The sequence below is a fragment of the Cherax quadricarinatus genome, chromosome 1, assembly GCF_038502225.1.
Source record: "Cherax quadricarinatus isolate ZL_2023a chromosome 1, ASM3850222v1, whole genome shotgun sequence".
Classification (NCBI taxonomy): domain Eukaryota; kingdom Metazoa; phylum Arthropoda; class Malacostraca; order Decapoda; family Parastacidae; genus Cherax; species Cherax quadricarinatus.
In genome coordinates, this window is record NC_091292.1 from 74,663,201 (window position 1) to 74,683,465 (window position 20,265).

Genomic DNA, 20,265 nt, shown 5'->3' on the forward strand with positions numbered 1-20,265 from the left:
GCAGCAACAGCTGACAGTGGTGCAGCAACAGCTGACCGTGGAGAGTTCGGCCAGCATTGGTGGAGTGTGGACGTGTCTTCTGAAGGTTCCTCAGTTGTGATGAATGGTTTGAAAAACCGACAAATTGAAGATTGAGACACTTATGCAACATATGGGAATCTTTTTTCAGGAAACGTTTCACCACACAGTGGCTTCATCAGTCCAATACAAAGTAGAAAGGCGTAAGGAGAGGAGGAGTTTGAGGTAATCAGTCCCTCAGCCTGGAGTCGATGTGTTCAGTCCATCAATCTTGTAGAATGTACAGCATAGGGCCGTAGACGTGGCTTATATACTGTAGTGAGGTGAGGCGAAGCAGGAGGAGGTGGGGTCATAGTAGTATCCATCCACTAGTCAAAGTAGGTCTTCGTCCAAAGGTTGGACAAGTGTGGTAGAATTCTTTGTAACAAGATCCCATGATGCTGCAGTGTCTGACAGTTGTGATGAATGGTTTGAAAAACCGACAAGTTGAAGATTGACACACTTATGCAACATATGGGAATCTTTATTCAGGAAATGTCATGGGATCTTGTTACAAAGAATTCTTCCACACTTGTCCAACCTTTGGACGAAGACCTACTTCGACTAGTGGATGATACCACTATGACCCCACCTCCTCCTGCTTCGCCTCACCTCACTACAGTATATAAGCCATGTCTACGGCCCTATGCTGTACATTCTACAAGATTGATGGACTGAACACATCGACTCCAGGCTGAGGGACTGATTACCTCAAACTCCTCCTCTCCTTACGCCTTTCTACTTTGTACTGGACTGATGAAGCCACTGTGTGGCGAAACGTTTCCTGAATAAAGATTCCCATATGTTGCATAAGTGTCTCAATCTTCAGGTTCCTCAGTTGTTTGTTGGTGGTGTAGGCCCTGTTCAGGCTCTGCTTCTTTTCTTGTGTGCTTGTGTTGTCGTTGTTTTCTCCATCAGTTTGGATTCAGGAATAATAAAAGCACGAATGATGCTATCATACACATGCTAGAACTAATACATACCGCACTCGAAAAGAAAGAAGTCCTGCTGGGCATTTTCATTGATTTACATAAACCTTTCGATACAGTCGACCATGAACTGCTGTACTCCAAATTAACGCACTATGGTATCAGAGGCCACTCCCTCAACTACTTAAAATCATACCTTAGTAACAGAACTCAATATGTGTATGCAAATGATGCACTCTTCCACCCAACCAATCACAGTATGAGTCCCACTAGGAAGCGTCCTTGGACCACTCCTCTTTCTCATCTGCATCAATGATCTACCGAATGCATCACAGCTACTCAAACCCATATTATTTGCAGATGACACTACATATGTCTTTTCCCACCCAAACAGTCATAATAGCAAACACAGTCAATGCCAAATTGCAGAAAATATCTGCCTGGATGATGACTAATAAACTTACCCTAAATACTGATAAAACCTATTTCATTCAGTTTGGAAACAAAGCTGTAAATGATCCGATTAACATAATGCTAAATGGATCATCGGTCACAAGACTCACAGAGGGAAAATTCCTAGGTATCCACCTTGACAGTAGCCTTAAGTTCCGGACACACATACAACAAATCACCAAGAAAATCTCCAAGACTGTAGGCATACTATCAAACATAAGGTACTACGTTTCACAATCAGCTCTCCTGGCACTGTACCATACACTCATATACCCTTATCTTACATATGGAATTTATGCATGGGGATCAACAACATCCATATCACCTAAAACCCCTCATAACCCCAAAAAAGGCAGCAGTAAGAAAGACAACGAATTCCCACTCCCGCCAGCATACTCCACCAATTTTCAAAAGTCTGAATCTGCTCACCATTAAGAACATCCATACTTATTCATGTGCCTACTACATACACAGAACAATACATGCAAATATAAACCCTCCACTCAAACTTCTCATCACCAACTTAAACAGGACACATGACCACAACACAAGACACAGATCTCTCTTTGATATACCTCATGTCCATATCACACTGTAAAAATTCTATGCACATAAAGGGCCCTAAAATAAGGAATTCATTACCAGAAGATATTAAATTAACCCAGTCTGAAAATCAGTTTAAGACTCTTCTCAAAAGCAACTTAATCACCCTAGACTAAATGCTAAATACTCAGTACACACATACTCACCTATGTACTCTCATATCATAACTTCAACAATCACTTTGAACCTTTTATCCATTGTTGACAGGAATATAATTGAACCATTGTTTTCACAAAGAGCATTTTAGACTATATGAATATATCCTTTATCATATACAAATTTAATTCACTTATAATTAATAATCAACTGTTCAACTAAGAAATAATTACTGTCCTACTATACAACTATGATATAATCCTTAGTGTTAAGTAGTCTGTAAGCCAATAATGTTAAGTTGGCCCATAATGCCTAGGCATAATAGAGGCTCTCTTTGCTTTGCAACCCACTATTGTAAATATAAAATCTCAAAGTATTGTTTGCAAAGACATAAAATAAATAAAATAAATAAATCAGGCTGTGTTGTGTGGCCCATTTATGGGGGGTTCAACCGAGAAGTTTCTACTCAGTTGACAACTGTTTCACTACCGTCAGACCAAGATACGGCTAGTGTGCCCCCTACTGGGATAAACAAACGGGTCCTTGAGGTTGATGACAGTCCCAGGCCCCTGTCTAGCCCAAAACACCAACCCACCACTTGTCCAGACTATGCTCCTTCTCCTCACATTAGATGGTGGTTCTTGTGCATCCTAAGGATGGCGGTACACCCTTCACCAATCAACGGGACGTCACCAATGCCATCAGTGGATCTCCTCTTGGCAAGGCTTGCATAGATGGGGGCATCCAGCAACTTGGTAGGGGTGCAGCCCTAAAGCTCTGGCTCCATCGTAAGTCTTTTCTGGCTAGAATCTTGCCACTAAATGCCATTCATGTCCTGGGTAAGTGGAATGCTGTCTGCTGGGAGGTCCGCTCCTCAATCCTCGCCACCGGTTGTTGTTACGGCAGAAGTGGACTGATTTCTGCATCCCTCTCGGATGAGGAGATCCACTCTGAATTGGTTTACAGTGGGGGTGACGACTTAGGTTTGCGGGAGGTTTGGAGCCTCTCGACTCGTCCTGCCCCATCTCGTATGGTTCGTGTATGTTTCTCGGGTGCTCTCCCGAAATCTGTGACTTTCGACAATCTAAGGTTTCCTGTTCTTCCTTATACTTTTCCTTTACTCCAGTGTTGGAAATGTTTCCTTTTTGGGCATGGAGAGTTGTCATGCCGTGGTAAGGTAAGATGTGCGAACTGCAGCAGGTTTCACCCAGTCGTTAAAGACAGCATTACCTGTACCCACCCGGCTTCGTGCTATTTCTGTAAAGGGAACCACAAGGTTACCTCCCGGTCTTGCCCAGCATATCGCCAGGCTCTTTATTTGGCAAACTCAGCCAGGGCCCAGTCTCTTTCGCTCAATGAATGTAACTCCTGCTTGCGGTCCGTAAAGCCAGTCACAGTCCATCAGCCCCTGCCTCCTTCGCCTCCAGTGCCCCCCACTAAGGGAGTCTCCCCAACACCAACACAGCCAGGGCACCTGTACTCTGCAGCTGTGAGGGCTAATATCCCTGTTACAAATCAGTTTGGGGCTCTTGTGGACCTCTCTCTCCCTTTAGAGGATTCCCCACCCCCAGGGCAACATCAACTCAGGGTGTCCTCGGACACCAGCAATCCTACCATCATATAAAACTCACTTGGCAGTATGGTAGTACCTCCCTGGGCAGTTGCTGTCTACCAACCTATTACCTACAAAATAAACTTTTCCACGGTTTATTACATTTTTTAATGGTATTTTATAATATACAAGTGAGAAGTGATTGCAAGGCACCGTGGATCACATGAGTATGTATAGCCATTCAACCATGTTATGCTGATTTAATATAAAATATATTTCTTGTGCAATTGGTAAAAAAAGATGAAACCTAATGAAACCACCTAACCAAACATAAAATAACCTGATGTAAATTAACCTTATTCCAGCATCAGTAGATATGCGCTTTTGTTTACCCTACGCCAGATGAAAGACATAACTCGATGCTATGTGATGATTGACTGGGATGTGCTGTGCAACCAAAATATCTCCCAAATATCTCCCAAAACAATAATTTGCACAAAAAATATGTATTCTGTGGTGTATTGCAAAATGTAAACTACTCGACTTAAGAAATCGTAATGACACGATTGCAAATAAACCATACCCCCGGCCGGGATTGAACCCGCGGTCATAGTGGCTAGCTGGTCTAGTGGCTAACGCGACGGGCTGGAGTTTTGAGACTCTATGACCGCGGGTTCAATCCCGGCCGGGGGTATGGATGTAAACTACTGCCCGAGATTCGCTGAGTAATAGTCGTAAACTACAGTCAAATTTTTTGCTCGATGAATCCATATACACAAAAAGAAAAAAAAGAGAAGGATATCATACTTAGTATTTCTGCATCATTTTAATTTCCATACTTGTGTGATATATTCTTGCGGAGAGAAGGAGAAGGAAAGGTGAGTAGAAGCTGCTTGGCGAGAGTTCCAAGCAGGTAAATCAGGCAGAGCAATCAGCTGAGATGATATGGGGTTCATGATCGTGTGAAGAGCAGCTTCCACTGCGTTCTGACACTGGGCCTGAGACTCTGTCATACTGTTCTCCAGGAGCCGACCATCTTCATCTAGGATAAAAGGAAAGTTAATGCATTATGCTGTACAAGAAAAAATGTAACATCTCAAACACTGCTTGTTTATCTTAAATTTACAAACATTACTTGTAAATTTTTTTTTTTTTTTTTTTTTCAACAAGTCGGTCGTCTCCCACCGAGGCAGGGTGACCCAAAAAAGAAAGAAAATCCCCAAAAAGAAAATACTTTCATCATCATTCAACACTTTCACCACACTCACACATTATCACTGCTTTTGCAGAGGTGCTCAGAATATAACAGTTTAGAAGCATATACGTATAGAGATACACAACATATCCCTCCAAACTGCCAATATCCCAAACCCCTCCTTTAAAGTGCAGGCATTGTACTTCCCATTTACAGGACTCAAGTCCGACTATATGAAAATAACCGGTTTCCCTGAATCCCTTCACTAAATATTACCCTGCTCACACTCCAACAGATCGTCAGGTCCCAAGTATCATTCGTCTCCATTCACTCCTATCTAACACGCTCATGCACGCTTGCTGGAAGTCCAAGCCCCTCACCCACAAAACCTCCTTTACCCCCTCTTTCCAACCCTTTCGAGGACGACCCCTACCCCTCTTTCCTTCACCTATAGATTTATATGCTTTCCATGTCATTCTACTTTGATCCATTCTCTCTAAATGACCAAACCACCTCAACAACCCCTCTTCTGCCCTCTGACTAATGCTTTTATTAACTCCACACCTTCTCCTAATTTCCACACTCCGAATTTTCTGCATAATATTTACACCACACATTGCCCTTAGACAGGACATCTCCACTGCCTCCAACCGTCTCCTCGCTGCTGCATTTACCACCCAAGCTTCACATCCATATAAGAGTGTTGGTACTACTATACTTTCATACATTCCCTTCTTTCCCTCCATAGATAACGTTTTTTGACTCCACATATACCTCAACGCACCACTCACCTTTTTTCCCTCATCAATTCTATGATTAACCTCATCCTTCATAAATCCATCCGCCGACACGTCAACTCCCAAGTATCTGAAAACATTCACTTCTTCCATACTCCTCCTCCCCAATTTGATATCCAATTTTTCTTTATCTAAATCATTTGATACCCTCATCACCTTACTCTTTTCTATGTTCACTTTCAACTTTCTACCTTTACACACATTCTCAAACTCATCCACTAACCTTTGCAATTTTTCTTTAGAATCTCCCATAAGCACAGTATCATCAGCAAAAAGTAACTGTGTCAATTCCCATTTTGAATTTGATTCCCCATAATTTAATCCCACCCCTCTCCCGAACACCCTAGCATTTACTTCTTTTACAACCCCATCTATAAATATATTAAACAACCATGGTGACATTACACATCCCTGTCTAAGACCTACTTTTAACGGGAAGTATTCTCCCTCTTTTCTACACACCCTAACCTGAGCCTCACTATCCTCATAAAAGCTCTTTACAGCATTTAGTAACTTACCACCTATTCCATATACTTGCAACATCTGCCACATTGCTCCTCTATCCACTCTATCATATGCCTTTTCTAAATCCATAAATGCAATAAAAACTTAACTACCTTTATCTAAATACTGTTCACATATATGCTTCAATGTAAACACTTGATCTACACATCCCCTACCCACTCTGAAACCTCCTTGTTCGTCCGCAATTCTACATTCTGTCTTACCTCTAATTCTTTCAATTATAACCCTACCGTATACTTTTCCTGGTATACTCAGTAAACTTATTCCTCTATAATTTTTACAATCTCTTTTGTCCCCTTTCCCTTTATATAAAGGGACTATACATGCTCTCCGCCAATCCCTAGGTACCTTCCCCTCTTTCCTACATTTATTAAACAAAAGTACCAACCACTCCAACACTATATCCCCCCCTGCTTTTAACATTTCTGTCATGATCCCATCAGTTCCAGCTGCTTTACCCCCTTTCATTCTACGTAATGCCTCACGTACCTCCACCACACTTACAGTCTGCTCTTCTTCACTCCTAAAAGATGGTATACCTCCCTGGCCAGTGCATGAAATTACCGCCTCCCTTTCTTCCTTAACATTTAAAAGTTCCTCAAAATATTCTCGCCATCTACCTAATACCTCCCTCTCCCCATCTACGAACTCCCCTACTCTGTTTTTAACCGACAAATCCATACTTTCCCTAGGCTTTCTTAACTTGTTTAACTCACTCCAAAATTTTTTCTTATTTTCATTAAAATTTCTTGACAGTGCCTCTCCCACTCTTTCATCTGCTCTCCTTTTGCACTCTCTCACCACTCTCTTCACCTTTCTTTTACTCTCCATATACTCTGCTCTTCTTATAACACTTCTGCTTTGTAAAAACCTCTCGTAAGCTACCTTTTTCTCTTTTATCACACCCTTTACTTCATCATTCCACCAATCACTCCTCTTTCCTCCTGCCCCCACCCTCCTATAACCACAAACTTCTGCCCCACATTCTAATACTGCATTTTTAAAACTATTCCAACCCTCTTCAACCCCCCCACTACTCATCTTTGCACTAGCCCACCTTTCTGCCAATAGTCACTTATATCTCGCCCTAACTTCCTCCTCCCTTAGTTTATACACTTTCACCTCCCTCTTACTTGTTGTTGCCACCTTCCTCTTTTCCCATCTACCTCTTACTCTAACTGTAGCTACAACTAAATAATGATCCGATATATCAGTTGCCCCTCTATAAACATGTACATCCTGGAGCCTACCCATCAACCTTTTATCCACCAATACATAATCTAACAAACTACTTTCATTACGTGCTACATCATACCTTGTATATTTATTTATCCTCTTTTTCATAAAATATGTATTACTTATTACCAAATTTCTTTCTACACATAGCTCAATTAAAGGCTCCCCATTTACATTTACCCCTGGCACCCCAAAATTACCTACTACTCCCTCCATAACATTTTTACCCACTTTAGCATTGAAATCCCCAACCACCATTACTCTCACACTTGATTCAAAACTCCCCACGCATTCACTCAACATTTCCCAGAATCTCTCTCTCTCCTCTACACTTCTCTCTTCTCCAGGTGCATACACGCTTACTATAACCCACTTTTCACATCCAATCTTTATTTTACTCCACATAATCCTTGAATTTATACATTTGTAGTCCCTCTTTTCCTGCCATAGCTTATCCTTCAACATTATTGCTACTCCTTCATTAGCTCTAACTCTATTTGAAACCCCTGACCTAATCCCATTTATTCCTCTCCATTGAAACTCTTCCACCCCCTTCAGCTTTGTTTCACTTAAAGCCAGGACATCCAGTTTCTTCTCATTCATAACATCCACAATCATCTCTTTCTTATCATTTGCACAACATCCACGCACATTCAGACTTCCCACTTTGACAATTTTCTTCTTCTTATTCTTTTTAGTAATCTTTACAGGAAAAGGGGTTACTAGCCCATTGTTCCCGGCATTTTAGTTGACTTTTACAACACGCATGGCTTACGGAGGAAAGATTCTTATTCCACTTCCCCATGGATATAAAAGGAAAAGTAATAAGACCAAGAACTATTAAGATAAAATCAAAGAAAACTCAGATGAGTGTGTATAAATAAACGTGTCCATGTATGTGTAGTGTGACCTAAGTGTAAGTAGAAGTAGCAAGACGTACCTGTAATCTTGCATATTTATGAGACAGACAAAAGACACCAGCAATCCTACCATCATGTAAAACAATTACAGGCTTACGTTTTACACTCACTTGGCAGGACGGTAGTACCTCCCTGGGTGGTTGCTGTCTACCAACCTAGTTAAGAAACAGTGAAACTTCACTAGCAAATTAAAGTTCTCAGTTATATTTAACACAAGTGCATTAAGGAAACCAATGTTAAACGTGTCAGCAGATGGGTCTATGAAAGATGAGGTGAATCATAGAATTGATGAGGGAAAAAGAGTGAGTGGTGCACTTAGGAGTCTGTGGAGACAAAGAACTTTGTCCTTGGAGGCAAAGAGGGGAATGTATGAGAGTATAGTTTTACCAACGCTCTTATATGGGTGTGAAGCATGGGTGATGAATGTTGCAGCGAGGAGAAGGCTGGAGGCAGTGGAGATGTCATGTCTGAGGGCAATGTGTGGTGTGAATATAATGCAGAGAATTCGTAGTTTGGAAGTTAGGAGGAGGTGCGGGATTACCAAAACTGTTGTCCACAGGGCTGAGGAAGGGTTGTTGAGGTGGTTCGGACATGTAGAGAGAATGGAGCGAAACAGAATGACTTCAAGAGTGTATCAGTCTGTAGTGGAAGGAAGGCGGGGTAGGGGTCGGCCTAGGAAAGGTTGGAGGGAGGGGGTAAAGGAGGTTTTGTGTGCAAGGGGCTTGGACTTCCAGCAGGCATGCGTGAGCGTGTTTGATAGGAGTGAATGGAGACAAATGGTTTTTAATACTTGACGTACTGTTGGAGTGTGAGCAAAGTAACATTTATGAAGGGATTCAGGGAAACCGGCAGGCCGAACTTGAGTCCTGGAGATGGGAAGTACAGTGCCTGCACTCTGAAGGAGGGGTGTTAATGTTGCAGTTTAAAAACTGTAGTGTAAAGCACCCTTCTGGCAAGACAGTGATGGAGTGAATGATGGTGAAAGTTATTCTTTTTCGGGCCACCCTGCCTTGGTGGGAATCGGCCAGTGTGATAATAAAAAAAAAATAAATAAATAAAATTTTCAGATTCCATACTAACAAGGACCTTAGTGTAAACTATGTGTGTTAAGTATATTTTGGTAATAAAAAAAAAACTACTCTATTATTTAGGATCACAATCTCTTCCATTATATTAAAAGACAGCACTTACCTATTACTTTTACCATCAATTTTTTTAACTGAGTTACTGCATGGGATGAGAGTAAGAGATCTGGAGTAGCAGTGAAAGGTGTAGCAGCCTCCCACACAAATTTAGCAGCAGCATTAGTAAAGAGAGTCGCCAATGAATGCTCCATGTTATCTACTGCCATAACCAACTCCCCTGGTAACAAACACATACAGGATAAAATTAACCAAATATTCTAAATACATAATTTACCCACTAAAACATACTGACAGACTAAAGCACATGATCTACTGAAAACTGTTACAGTACTAATAACTATTTTAAAGTTGACAAATTATGACTAATTTATTTTTTCATTGACTGACTCAATGAGTTATTTTGCCTACCAAGGGCTTTAGTGATTTAATGATAAAGCTCCTGATGGGCAAAACATCTCTCAAAGATACCCAGGTGTTGCACACGTCTTATTCTCCAACATGTCTTAATACCATAATTAATATATCTTCCAAGGGTATATTTTTCTTACAAAACATGCTAGTGAATATCTGCATGTCTATTGTACTACAGAGCATACAAAGATACAATTTTTAATACTGAAAGTATGTTAAAAAAGAGAATCAAGAAATGGCCAAGCAGCTTTCATAAAACAAAATCAATATAACATATTGGATTATGAACAGGACATAGAAAAAATGGAAAGGAAAAACAAGAATGAGTAAAATCTTTTCCTGGGGGAATAATCATAAGATGATGATGATGATGATGATGATGATGATGATGAGTGATGACAACAACTCATGATGATGCTCACAATACTAATAATAAGCATTTTAACAGACTAGCCATCTCTCACCAAAAGTGTGTTTTCCTGGTTTTTCAGTCGCCTTGCCATGGTCGGAGACAGCCAATGTTAAAAAATTAATAATTATTATTACCTAGTACAGTGGACCCCCGCATAGCGATATTAATCCGTGTAAGAGAGCTCATTGTTAAGTGAAATTATCGTTATGCGAATGAATTTTCCCCATAAGAAATAATGGAAATCAAATTAATCCGTGCAAGACACCCCAAAGTATGAAAAAAGAACATTTTTACCACATGAAATATTAATTTTAATACACACAAACTGAAAAAGGCATGCACAATTACATGACACTTACTTTTATTGAAGATCTGGCGATGATTGATGGGATGGGAGGAGGAGAGTGTTAGTGTTTAGAAGGGGAATCCCCTTCCATTAAGACTTGAGGTGTCAAGTCCTTTTCTGGGGTTACTTCCCTTCTTCTTTTAATGCCACTAGGACCAGCTTCAGAGTCACTGGAGTTCTGTCGCACAACATATCTGTCCATAGTGGCCTGTACCTCTCGTTCCTTTATGACTTCCCTAAAGTGTTTCACGACATTGTCAGTGTAATAGTCATCAGCACGGCTTGCAATAGCTGTGTGAGGGTGATTTTCATCCATAAAGCTTTGCACTTTCAGCCACATTGCACAGATTTCCTTAATCTTTGTAGTAGGCAATTTCTTCAATTTCTCTCTACCCTCCTTCGAACCAGTTTCCTCAGGTCTGGCCTCTTGCTGTTGAAGTTGATCTATCAGCTCATCAGTGGTTAGTTCTTCATTGTCTTCCTCCACCAACTCTTCCACATCATCCCCACTAACCTCCAACCCCAAGGACTTTCCCAATGCCATAATGGATTCCTCAACTGGCATAGGATTCTCAGGGTTAGCCTCAAACCCTTCAAAATCCCTTTTGTCTACACATTCTGGCCACAGTTTCTTCCAAGCAGAGTTCAAGGTCCTCTTAGTCACTCCCTCCCAAGCCTTACATATAAGGTTTACACAATTGAGGATATTAAAGTGATCTCTCCAAAAGTCTCTTAGAGTCAGTTGAGTTTCTGAGGTCACTACAAAGCACCTTTCAAACAGAGCTTTTGTGTACAGTTTTTTGAAGTTTGCAATAACCTGCTGGTCCATGGGCTGCAGGAGAGGAGTGGTATTAGGAGGCAAAAACTTCACCTTAATGAATTTCATGTCCCCATAAAGTCGCTCTGCCACGTCTGTAGGATGACCAGGGGCATTGTCTAACACCAGGAGGCACTTAAGTTCTAATTTCTTTTCAGTTAGGTAATCTTTCACATTGGGGGCAAATGCATGGTGTAACCAGTCATAGAAAAAGTCCCTAGTGACCCATGCCTTACTGTTTGCCCTCCACAGCACACACAAATTAGCCTTGAGGACATTCTTTTGCCTGAACGGTCTGGGAGTTTCAGAGTGATACACTAATAAAGGCTTCACTTTGCAATCACCAGTAGCATTGGAACACATCAACAGAGTAAGCCTGTCTTTCATAGGCTTATGTCCTGGGAGTGCCTTTTCCTCCTCAGTAATGTACGTCCTGCTTGGCATTTTCTTCCAAAACAGGCCTGTTTCATCACAAACACTTGTTCAGGTTTCAGTCCTTCACTGTCTATGTACTCCTTGAATTCCTGCACATATTTTTCAGCTGCTTTGTGGTCCGAACTGGCAGCCTCACCATGCCTTATCACACTATGTATGCCACTACGCTTCTTAAATCTCTCAAACCAACCTTTGCTGGCCTTAAATTCACTCACATCATCACTAGTTGCAGGCATTTTTTTAATTAAATCCTCATGCAACTTCCTAGCCTTTTCACTTATGATCACTTGAGAGATGCTATCTCCTGCTATCTGTTTTTCATTTATCCACACCAATAAGAGTCTCTCAACATCTTCCATCACTTGCGATCTCTGTTTCGAAAACACAGTTAAACCTTTGGCAAGAACAGCTTCCTTGATTGCCTTTTTGTTGCCCACAATAGTAGCGATGGTTGATTGGGGTTTACTATACAACCTGGCCAGCTCGGAGACACGCATTCCACTTTCATACTTATCAATGATCTCTTTCTTCATCTCTATAGTAATTCTCACCCTTATTCCTGTAGGGTTGGCACTAGAAGCTTTCTTGGGGCCCATGATCACTTATTTTGCAGATAAAATCACCAGAAACACTGTAATAATACGAAATGTTCCGATTGTATGCTTGGATGTTACCGCGGAGGCTGGCTGGTAAACAATGCCACCGGCGGAACATATGAGGCTGGCTAAGGGCGCACATTATCGCGTCTCGGACGAACAGCATTGAGTGGGTTTTTTAGCGGTATGCGAGGCAAAATCTCAGCGATAAAATGTAGCGGTATGCGAATTTAACATTATGTAAGGCCAACGGTATGCGGGGGTCCACTGTACTATCTATTGAAACATGGGCAATGTACACCAAAAATGAAAGAAATTGGACCATAAATAATGGAGCTCATTTCTTAGCCATTAGCTGCCCCTTAGCAGTATATTTTTGTATGGTTTTTATGGTTGTATTCTCGTTTTTGTCTCATTTGATAAAATGGAAAATATGTTACAGAAACAGATATAATTCTGATTGCTTTCATGATGAAAAGTACCTTGAAATATACCTCAAAGTAGCAGAAATGATCTATTCTTTGGCAACTTCAATATCAACCTTGGCCTACTAGATGATCAGCCTGTAACTGATTTCATCAACAATATGAACAACACACTTCTCATACCAACAACAACTAAACCAACCAGGCTCACTGAGACAAGTGCAACCATAATAGACCACATATGGACCAATATACTAGCCCCCCTTAACCCTTTGACTGTCGCGGTCGTATATGTACGTCATAGGAGATACCGTGTTTAACACGTATCTATACGCATAAATTCTAGCGGCTTCAAATCAAGCAGGAGAAAGCTGGTAGGCCCACATGTGAGAGAATGGGTCTCCATGGTCAGTGTGCACCATATAAAAAAAATCGGGGAGCCAGTGGTGCATTGTGGGAATACCATTTCAGTCGTCCTTTTTGAGCATGTCTAGCGGTAAGAAATATGTGACTCCCCAGCAAATCTGGGACTCTTCTCTTCCCAAGTGATGCTCTAACATAGATGGAAGTGTCAGTGAAGATCAATTTCATGATTTCGAGGAGTTTGAGACCAAAAGCAATGGAGGAAGAGGAAGAGGAAGAGGAAGGAAGAAGGAGGAGGAGGAAGGAAGGAGGAGGAGGAAGGAAGGGAGGAGGAGGAAGGAAGGAGGAGGAGGAGGAGGAAGGAAGGAGGAGGAAGGAAGGAAGGAGGAGGAAGGAGGAGGAAGGAGGGAGGAGGGAGGAGGAGGAGGAGGAAGGAGGAGGAGGAAGGAGGAAGGAGGAGGAGGAGGAAGGAGGAGGAGGAGGGAGGAGGAGGGAGGAGGAGGGAGGGAGGAAGGAGGAAGGAGGAAGGAAGGAGGAAGGAGGAAGGAAGAAGAAGAAGAAGAAGAAGAAGAAGAAGAAGAAGAAGAAGAAGAAGAAGAAGAAGAAGAAGAAGAAGAAGAAGAAGAAGAAGAAGAAGAAGAAGAAGAAGAAGAAGAAGAAGAAGAAGAAGAAGAAGAAGAAGAAGAAGAAGAAGAAGAAGAAGAAGAAGAAGAAGAATAAGAAGAAGAATAAGAAGAATAAGAAGAAGAATAAGAAGAAGAATAAGAAGAAGAATAAGAAGAAGAATAAGAAGAAGAATAAGAAGAAGAATAAGAAGAAGAATAAGAAGAAGAATAAGAAGAAGAATAAGAAGAAGAATAAGAATAAGAAGAAGAATAAGAAGAAGAATAAGAATAAGAATAAGAATAATACCTAATACCTAATAATAATAATATGTAATAATATGTTCCCTTGAGGCATGAAAATAGTTCACCCCATGACAGTGACAAGATAAGGGGAGATAACATCTGATAAGAGCTGACCTTTGATGAGGGTAAACGAGGGTGGAGGGAGGGGGGCAGCTGTCCATCTGTCAAGAGCGAGGAGGAGGAGGAGGAGGAGGAGAAGGAGGAGGAGGAGGAGGAGGAGGAGGAGGAGGAGGAGGAGGAGGAGGAGGAGGAGGAGGAGGAGGAGGAGGAGGAGGAGGAGGAGGAGGAGGGGAGGAAGAGGAAGAGGAGGAAGAGGAGGAAGAGGAGGAAGAGGAAGAAGAGGAGGGAGGAGGAGGAGGAGGAGGACGACGACGACGACGAAGAGGAAAACGGAGGAGGAGGAGGAGGAAGAGGAGGAAGGAAGAAGAGGAGGAAAAAGGAGGAGGAAGGAGGAGGAAGGAGGAGGAAGGAGGAGGAAGAGGGAGGAGGAGGAGGAAGGAGGAGAAGGAGGAGGAGAAGGAGGAGGAGGAGAAGGAGGAGAAGGAGAAGGAGGAGAAGGAGAAGGAGGAGAAGGAGGAGGAGGAGGAGGAGGAGGAGGAGAAGATGACGACGAACAAACATTTGTCTGTCTGTCTATTTGTCTGTCTGCCAAACTCCCTGTCTATCCGTCTAGCTCTGTCTCAGAGAGAGCCACAAGACTGTGTCATCATCACGTTTACTCACATCTTCAAGCAGAGTATAGCACTTTGTCTGGATTTTTTGGGTTATCCTAGGTAATTTACACTATGTATAGTTGTATTTATGTGTACCTATGAGAAGTTTTTACAAAGTAGAAGTGATGCAAGGAGGGAAGAGTATATGGAGAAAAAGAGAGAGGTTAAGAGAGTGGTGAAGCAATGTAAAAAGAGAGCAAATGAGAGAGTGGGTCAGATGTTATCAACAAATTTTGTTGAAAATAAGAAAAAGTTTTGGAGTGAGATTAACAAGTTAAGAAAGCCTAGAGAACAAATGGATTTGTCAGTTAAAAATAGGAGAGGAGAGTTATTAAATGGAGAGTTAGAGGGTTAAGATGGAGGGAATATTTTGAGGAATTGTTAAATGTTGATGAAGATAGGGAAGCTGTGATTTCGTGTATAGGGAGGGCAAGGAGGAATAACATCTTGTAGGAGTGAGGAGGAAGAGCCAGTTGTGAGTGTGGGGAAGTTCAGTGAGGCAGTAGGTAAAATGAAAGGGGGTAAGGCAGCCGGGATTGATGGGATAAAGATAAAAATGTTAAAAGCAGGTGGGGATATAGTTTTGGAGTGGTTGGTGCAATTATTTAATAAATGTATGGAAGGAGGGTAAGGTACCTAAGGGATTGGCAGAGAGCATGCATAGTTCCTTTGTATAAAGGCAAAGGGGATAAAAGAGAGTGCAAAAATTATAGGGGGATAAGTCTGTCGAGTGTACCTGGTAAAGTGTATGGTAGAGTTATAATTGAAAGAATTAAGAGTAAGACGGAGAATAGGATAGCAGATGAACAAGGAGGCTTTAGGAAGGTAGGGGTGGGGGGTGTGGACCAGGTGTTTACAGTGAAACATATAAGTGAACAGTATTTAGATAAGGCTAAAGAGGTCTTTGTGGCATTTATGGATTTGGAAAAGGCGTATGACAGGGTGGATAGGGGGCAATGTGGCAGATGTTGCAAGTGTATGGTGTAGGAGGTAGGTTACTGAAAGCAGTGAAGAGTTTTTACGAGGATAGTGAGGCCTCAAGTTAGAGTATGTAGGAAAGAAAGGGAAATTTTTTCCCAGTAAAAGTAGGCCTTAGACAAGGATGTGTGATGTCACCATGGTTGTTTAATATATTTATAGATGGGGTTGTAAGAGAAGTAAATGCGAGGGTCTTGGCAAGAGGCGTGGAGTTAAAAGATAAAGAATCACACACAAAGTGGGAGTTGTCACAGCTGCTCTTTGCTGATGACACTGTGCTCTTGGGAGATTCGGAAGAGAAGTTGCAGAGATTGGTGGATGAATTTGGTAGGGTGTGCAAAAGAAGAAAATTAAAGGTGAATACAGGAAAGAGTAAGGTTATGAGGATAACAAAAAGATTAGGTGATGAAAGATTGGATATCAGATTGGAGGGAGAGAGTATGGAGGAGGTGAACCTATTCAGATATTTGGGAGTGGAGGGCGTGTCAGCGGATGGGTCTATGAAAGATGAGGTGAATCATAGAATTGATGAGGGAAAAGAGTGAGTGGTGCACTTAGGAGTCTGTGGAGACAAAGAACTTTGTCCTTGGAGGCAAAGAGGGAATGTATGAGAGTATAGTTTACCAACGCCTCTTATAGGGTGGGTGAAGCATGGGTGATGAATGTTGCAGGAGAAGGCTGGAGGCAGTGGAGATGTCATGTCTGAGGGCAATGTGTGGTGTGAATATAATGCAGAGAATTCGTAGTTTGGAAGTTAGGAGGAGGTGCGGGATTACCAAAACTGTTGTCCAGAGGGCTGAGGAAGGGTTGTTGAGGTGGTTCGGACATGTAGAGAGAATGGAGCGAAACAGAATGACTTCAAGAGTGTATCAGTCTGTAGTGGAAGGAAGGCGGGGGTAGGGGTCGCCTAGGAAAGGTTGGAGGAGGGGTAAAGGAGGTTTTGTGTGCGAGGGGCTTGGACTTCCAGCAGGCATGCATGAGCGTGTTTGATAGGAGTGAATGGAGACAAATGGTTTTTAATACTTGACGTGCTGTTGGAGTGTGAGCAAAGTAACATTTATGAAGGGATTCAGGGAAACCGGCAGGCCGGACTTGAGTCCTGGAGATGGGAAGTACAGTGCCTGCACTCTGAAGGAGGGGTGTTAATGTTGCAGTTTAAAAACTGTAGTGTAAAGCACCCTTCTGGCAAGACAGTGATGGAGTGAATGATGGTGAAAGTTTTTCTTTTTCGGGCCACCCTGCCTTGGTGGGAATCGGCCAGTGTGATAATAATAAAAAAAATGAGACAGAGATAGACAGAGAGAGAGAAAGAGAGACAGATTGAAAGAGATAGAATGAGGGAGAAAGATAATTAGATAGAATGGAGGGGGAAGCAGCATCCGACCCCATTGTTTTGACAGGCGGTAGGGGCAGTGACTAATGAGACAATATGTCATTTTGACAGCTGCCGACTCCTGACTCAAAACAATTATAAGCCACACACTCCCACACAAGACAAGCTTGCTGAAGGGTGATAATAGGAGTTTTATGAAAGTATCTAGTGACTATATATGTGTATATATATTATAGATATTATAGATATATATATTATAGACCTGGGAGTGATCATGTCGGAGGATCTCACCTTCAAGGACCATAACACTGTATCAATCGCATCTGCTAGAAAAATGACAGGATGGATAATGAGAACCTTCAAAACTAGGGAGGCCAAGCCCATGATGACACTCTTCAGGTCACTTGTTCTACCTAGGCTGGAATATTGCTGCACACTAACAGCACCTTTCAAGGCAGGTGAAATTGCCGACCTAGAAAATGTACAGAGAACTTTCACGGCGCGCATAAGCGGAGATAAAACACCTCAATTATTGGGAGCGCTTGAGGGTTCCTAAACCTGTATTCCCTGGAACGCAGGAGGGAGGGAGATACATGATTATATACACCTGGAAAATCCTAGAGGGACTAGTACCGAACTTGCACACGAAAAATCACCCACTACGAAAGCAAAAGACTTGGCAGACGATGCACCATCCCCCAATGAAAAGCAGGGGTGTCACTAGCACGTTAAGAGACCATACAATAAGTGTCAGGGCCCGAGACTGTTCAACTGCCTCCCAGCACACATAAGGGGGATTACCAACAGACCCCTGGCAGTCTTCAAGCTGGCACTGGACAAGCACCTAAAGTCAGTTCCGGATCAGCCGGGCTGTGGCTCGTATGTTAGTTTGCGTGCAGCCAGCAGCAACAGCCTGGCTGATCAGGCTCTGATCCACCAGGAGGCCTGGTCTCAGACCGGGCCGCGGGGGCGTTGACCCCCGGAACTCTCTCCAGGTAAACTCCAGGTAAACTCCAGAAACCTGAAGCAAGAATTGTGTTGTATACAACGAGTGTATATATGTACATTGCACCTTACTTTGGTCTCATAGGCCACATAAGTTATGTGAAAAAATAAAATAGTGAAAAAAACAACAAACCTTCAAATACAAGTAAACTAAAGTTTACCGGGTGAGCGGCAGTCGCCGCTGTTGCCATACGCGGCTCATTTTCTGCAAACTTCATGCCTCTATATCTCGGTAAGTACTGATGGGAAAATTTTTTTTTTGGGGACTAAAACAATCAGAAAAATAATCTTAACATTTTCATAAGAAAAAATAATTTTTTTTTTTTCGAATATTTTGCGACACCAGGAGACACTTCAGGATTGGGCCCTTCGACAGTCAAAGGGTTAAATCAGCGATAATTACAGACAACACTACAGACCACTACCCTACCTTCCTCTTAACAAACATTAGTAAACCACCACTGGAATACAACAAAGTTTCATTTAGACTCCATGATGAGGCCTCAATAAGGAAGTTCACAGCAGACCTAGAGACTGTTGACTGGCCTACAGAATTCTCCAAGGCCAATGGTACTGACGATTGGACAGACATTTTTCTTAACAAATTACTTAGACTATACAACAAACATTGTCCTATAAAAACGAAACAGGTCACAAATAAACGGCTCGGTTGCCCATGGCTAACCAGCAACATCCTGAAATCCACTGATAAACACCAATATGAAAAGCAATATAGACAGGGCTTAATACACAAAGATATTCTTAAACACTATTCATCAGTTCTCACCAAAGTAATAAAGAAAGCCAAACAATTGTACTACTCCAGCAGATTCACTGACACAAGAGGAGATATAAAAAAGACCTGGAAAACACTCTCTCAGATTCTGGGCACCCACAAACTGAAAAAAAACATGAATATTGTCCTAACTAAACCTAACAAAACACCACTGCATCCCACTGAAACAGCTAACAAGATAAACGACTTCTTCTAAACCATAGGATCTAATCTTGCCAGTAAAATCCCACGTACCAACGCCCATGCTGGGGACTATCTAGATGGGAATTTCCCAAATTCCTTCGATCTTGTACCAACTGAGCCTACCGAAGTCACTGAGATCATAAAGACACTTAAAAATAACTCAGGGAACCTGTCTCATGTCCCACCATTATTGTACAAGTGAGCGGCCCATGTCCTTTCGCATGCTATTTCATTACTTTTTAACAAGTCACTAGAAACTAGCACCTTCCCGAATCTACTCAAGACAGCAAGGGTTACACCAATACATAAAGGTGGTGACCCAACAGATGTAAACAACTATAGGCCAATATCAAACTTACCATTGCTATCCAAAATATTCGAGAAACTCCTGCACAGGAGACTGTATTCATTTATAACGGCACAAAACATACTCAACCCCTACCAATTTGGTTTCAGGAAAAATAAAAGCACTAATGATGCAATTGTAAAAATGCTAGATCTGCTTTACACAGCATTGGAAAATAAGGAATATCCACTAGGAATTTCCATTGACCTAAGAAAAGCTTTTGACACAGTAGACCACGGCATCCTACTCCACAAACTTGATCATTATGGTATAAGAGGCCATACGCTTGCATATTTTAAATCCTACCTTACTAATAGGTATCAGTATGTCACCATTAAAGACACAGCATCATCAACATGGCCACTTGATACTGGAGTTCCACAGGGAAGTGTCCTTGACCTCTGCTCTTCCTCATTTACATCAATGATCTTCCAAACGTATCCCAACACCTGAAACCTCCGTAAGCCATGCGTGTTGTAAGAGGCAACTAAAATGCCGGGAGCAAGGGGCTAGTAACCCCTTCTCCTGTATAAATTACTAAATTTAAAAAGAGAAACTTTCATTTTTCTTTTTGGGCCACCCTACCTTGGTGGGATACAGCCAGTTTGTTGAAAAAAAAAAAAAATGTAGGTAGGTGTAGGTATGTAGCCCAGGCAGACTATATACCTACATTATTATTATAACTGATAC

General features: G+C 41.9%; 1 protein-coding gene across 6 annotated transcripts in view; it reads right to left on the reverse strand.

Moving 5' to 3' along the window:
• The window catches only part of Cog7 (conserved oligomeric Golgi complex subunit 7), a 144,606-nt gene that overhangs the window by 22,605 nt on the left and 101,736 nt on the right, over positions 1–20,265 (reverse strand). For 5 of the 6 annotated variants that reach the window (XM_070082768.1, XM_070082777.1, XM_070082757.1 and 2 more), the window contains 2 exons: positions 9,555–9,725; positions 4,530–4,732 (listed from right to left, as the gene is read on the reverse strand). In XM_070082768.1, coding sequence (XP_069938869.1) covers positions 4,530–4,732; positions 9,555–9,725 — 374 coding nt within the window. Of the gene's footprint in view, positions 1–4,497; positions 4,733–9,554; positions 9,726–20,265 lie in introns of all 6 variants that reach the window. The other variant, XM_070082788.1, reaches the window with a different exon arrangement.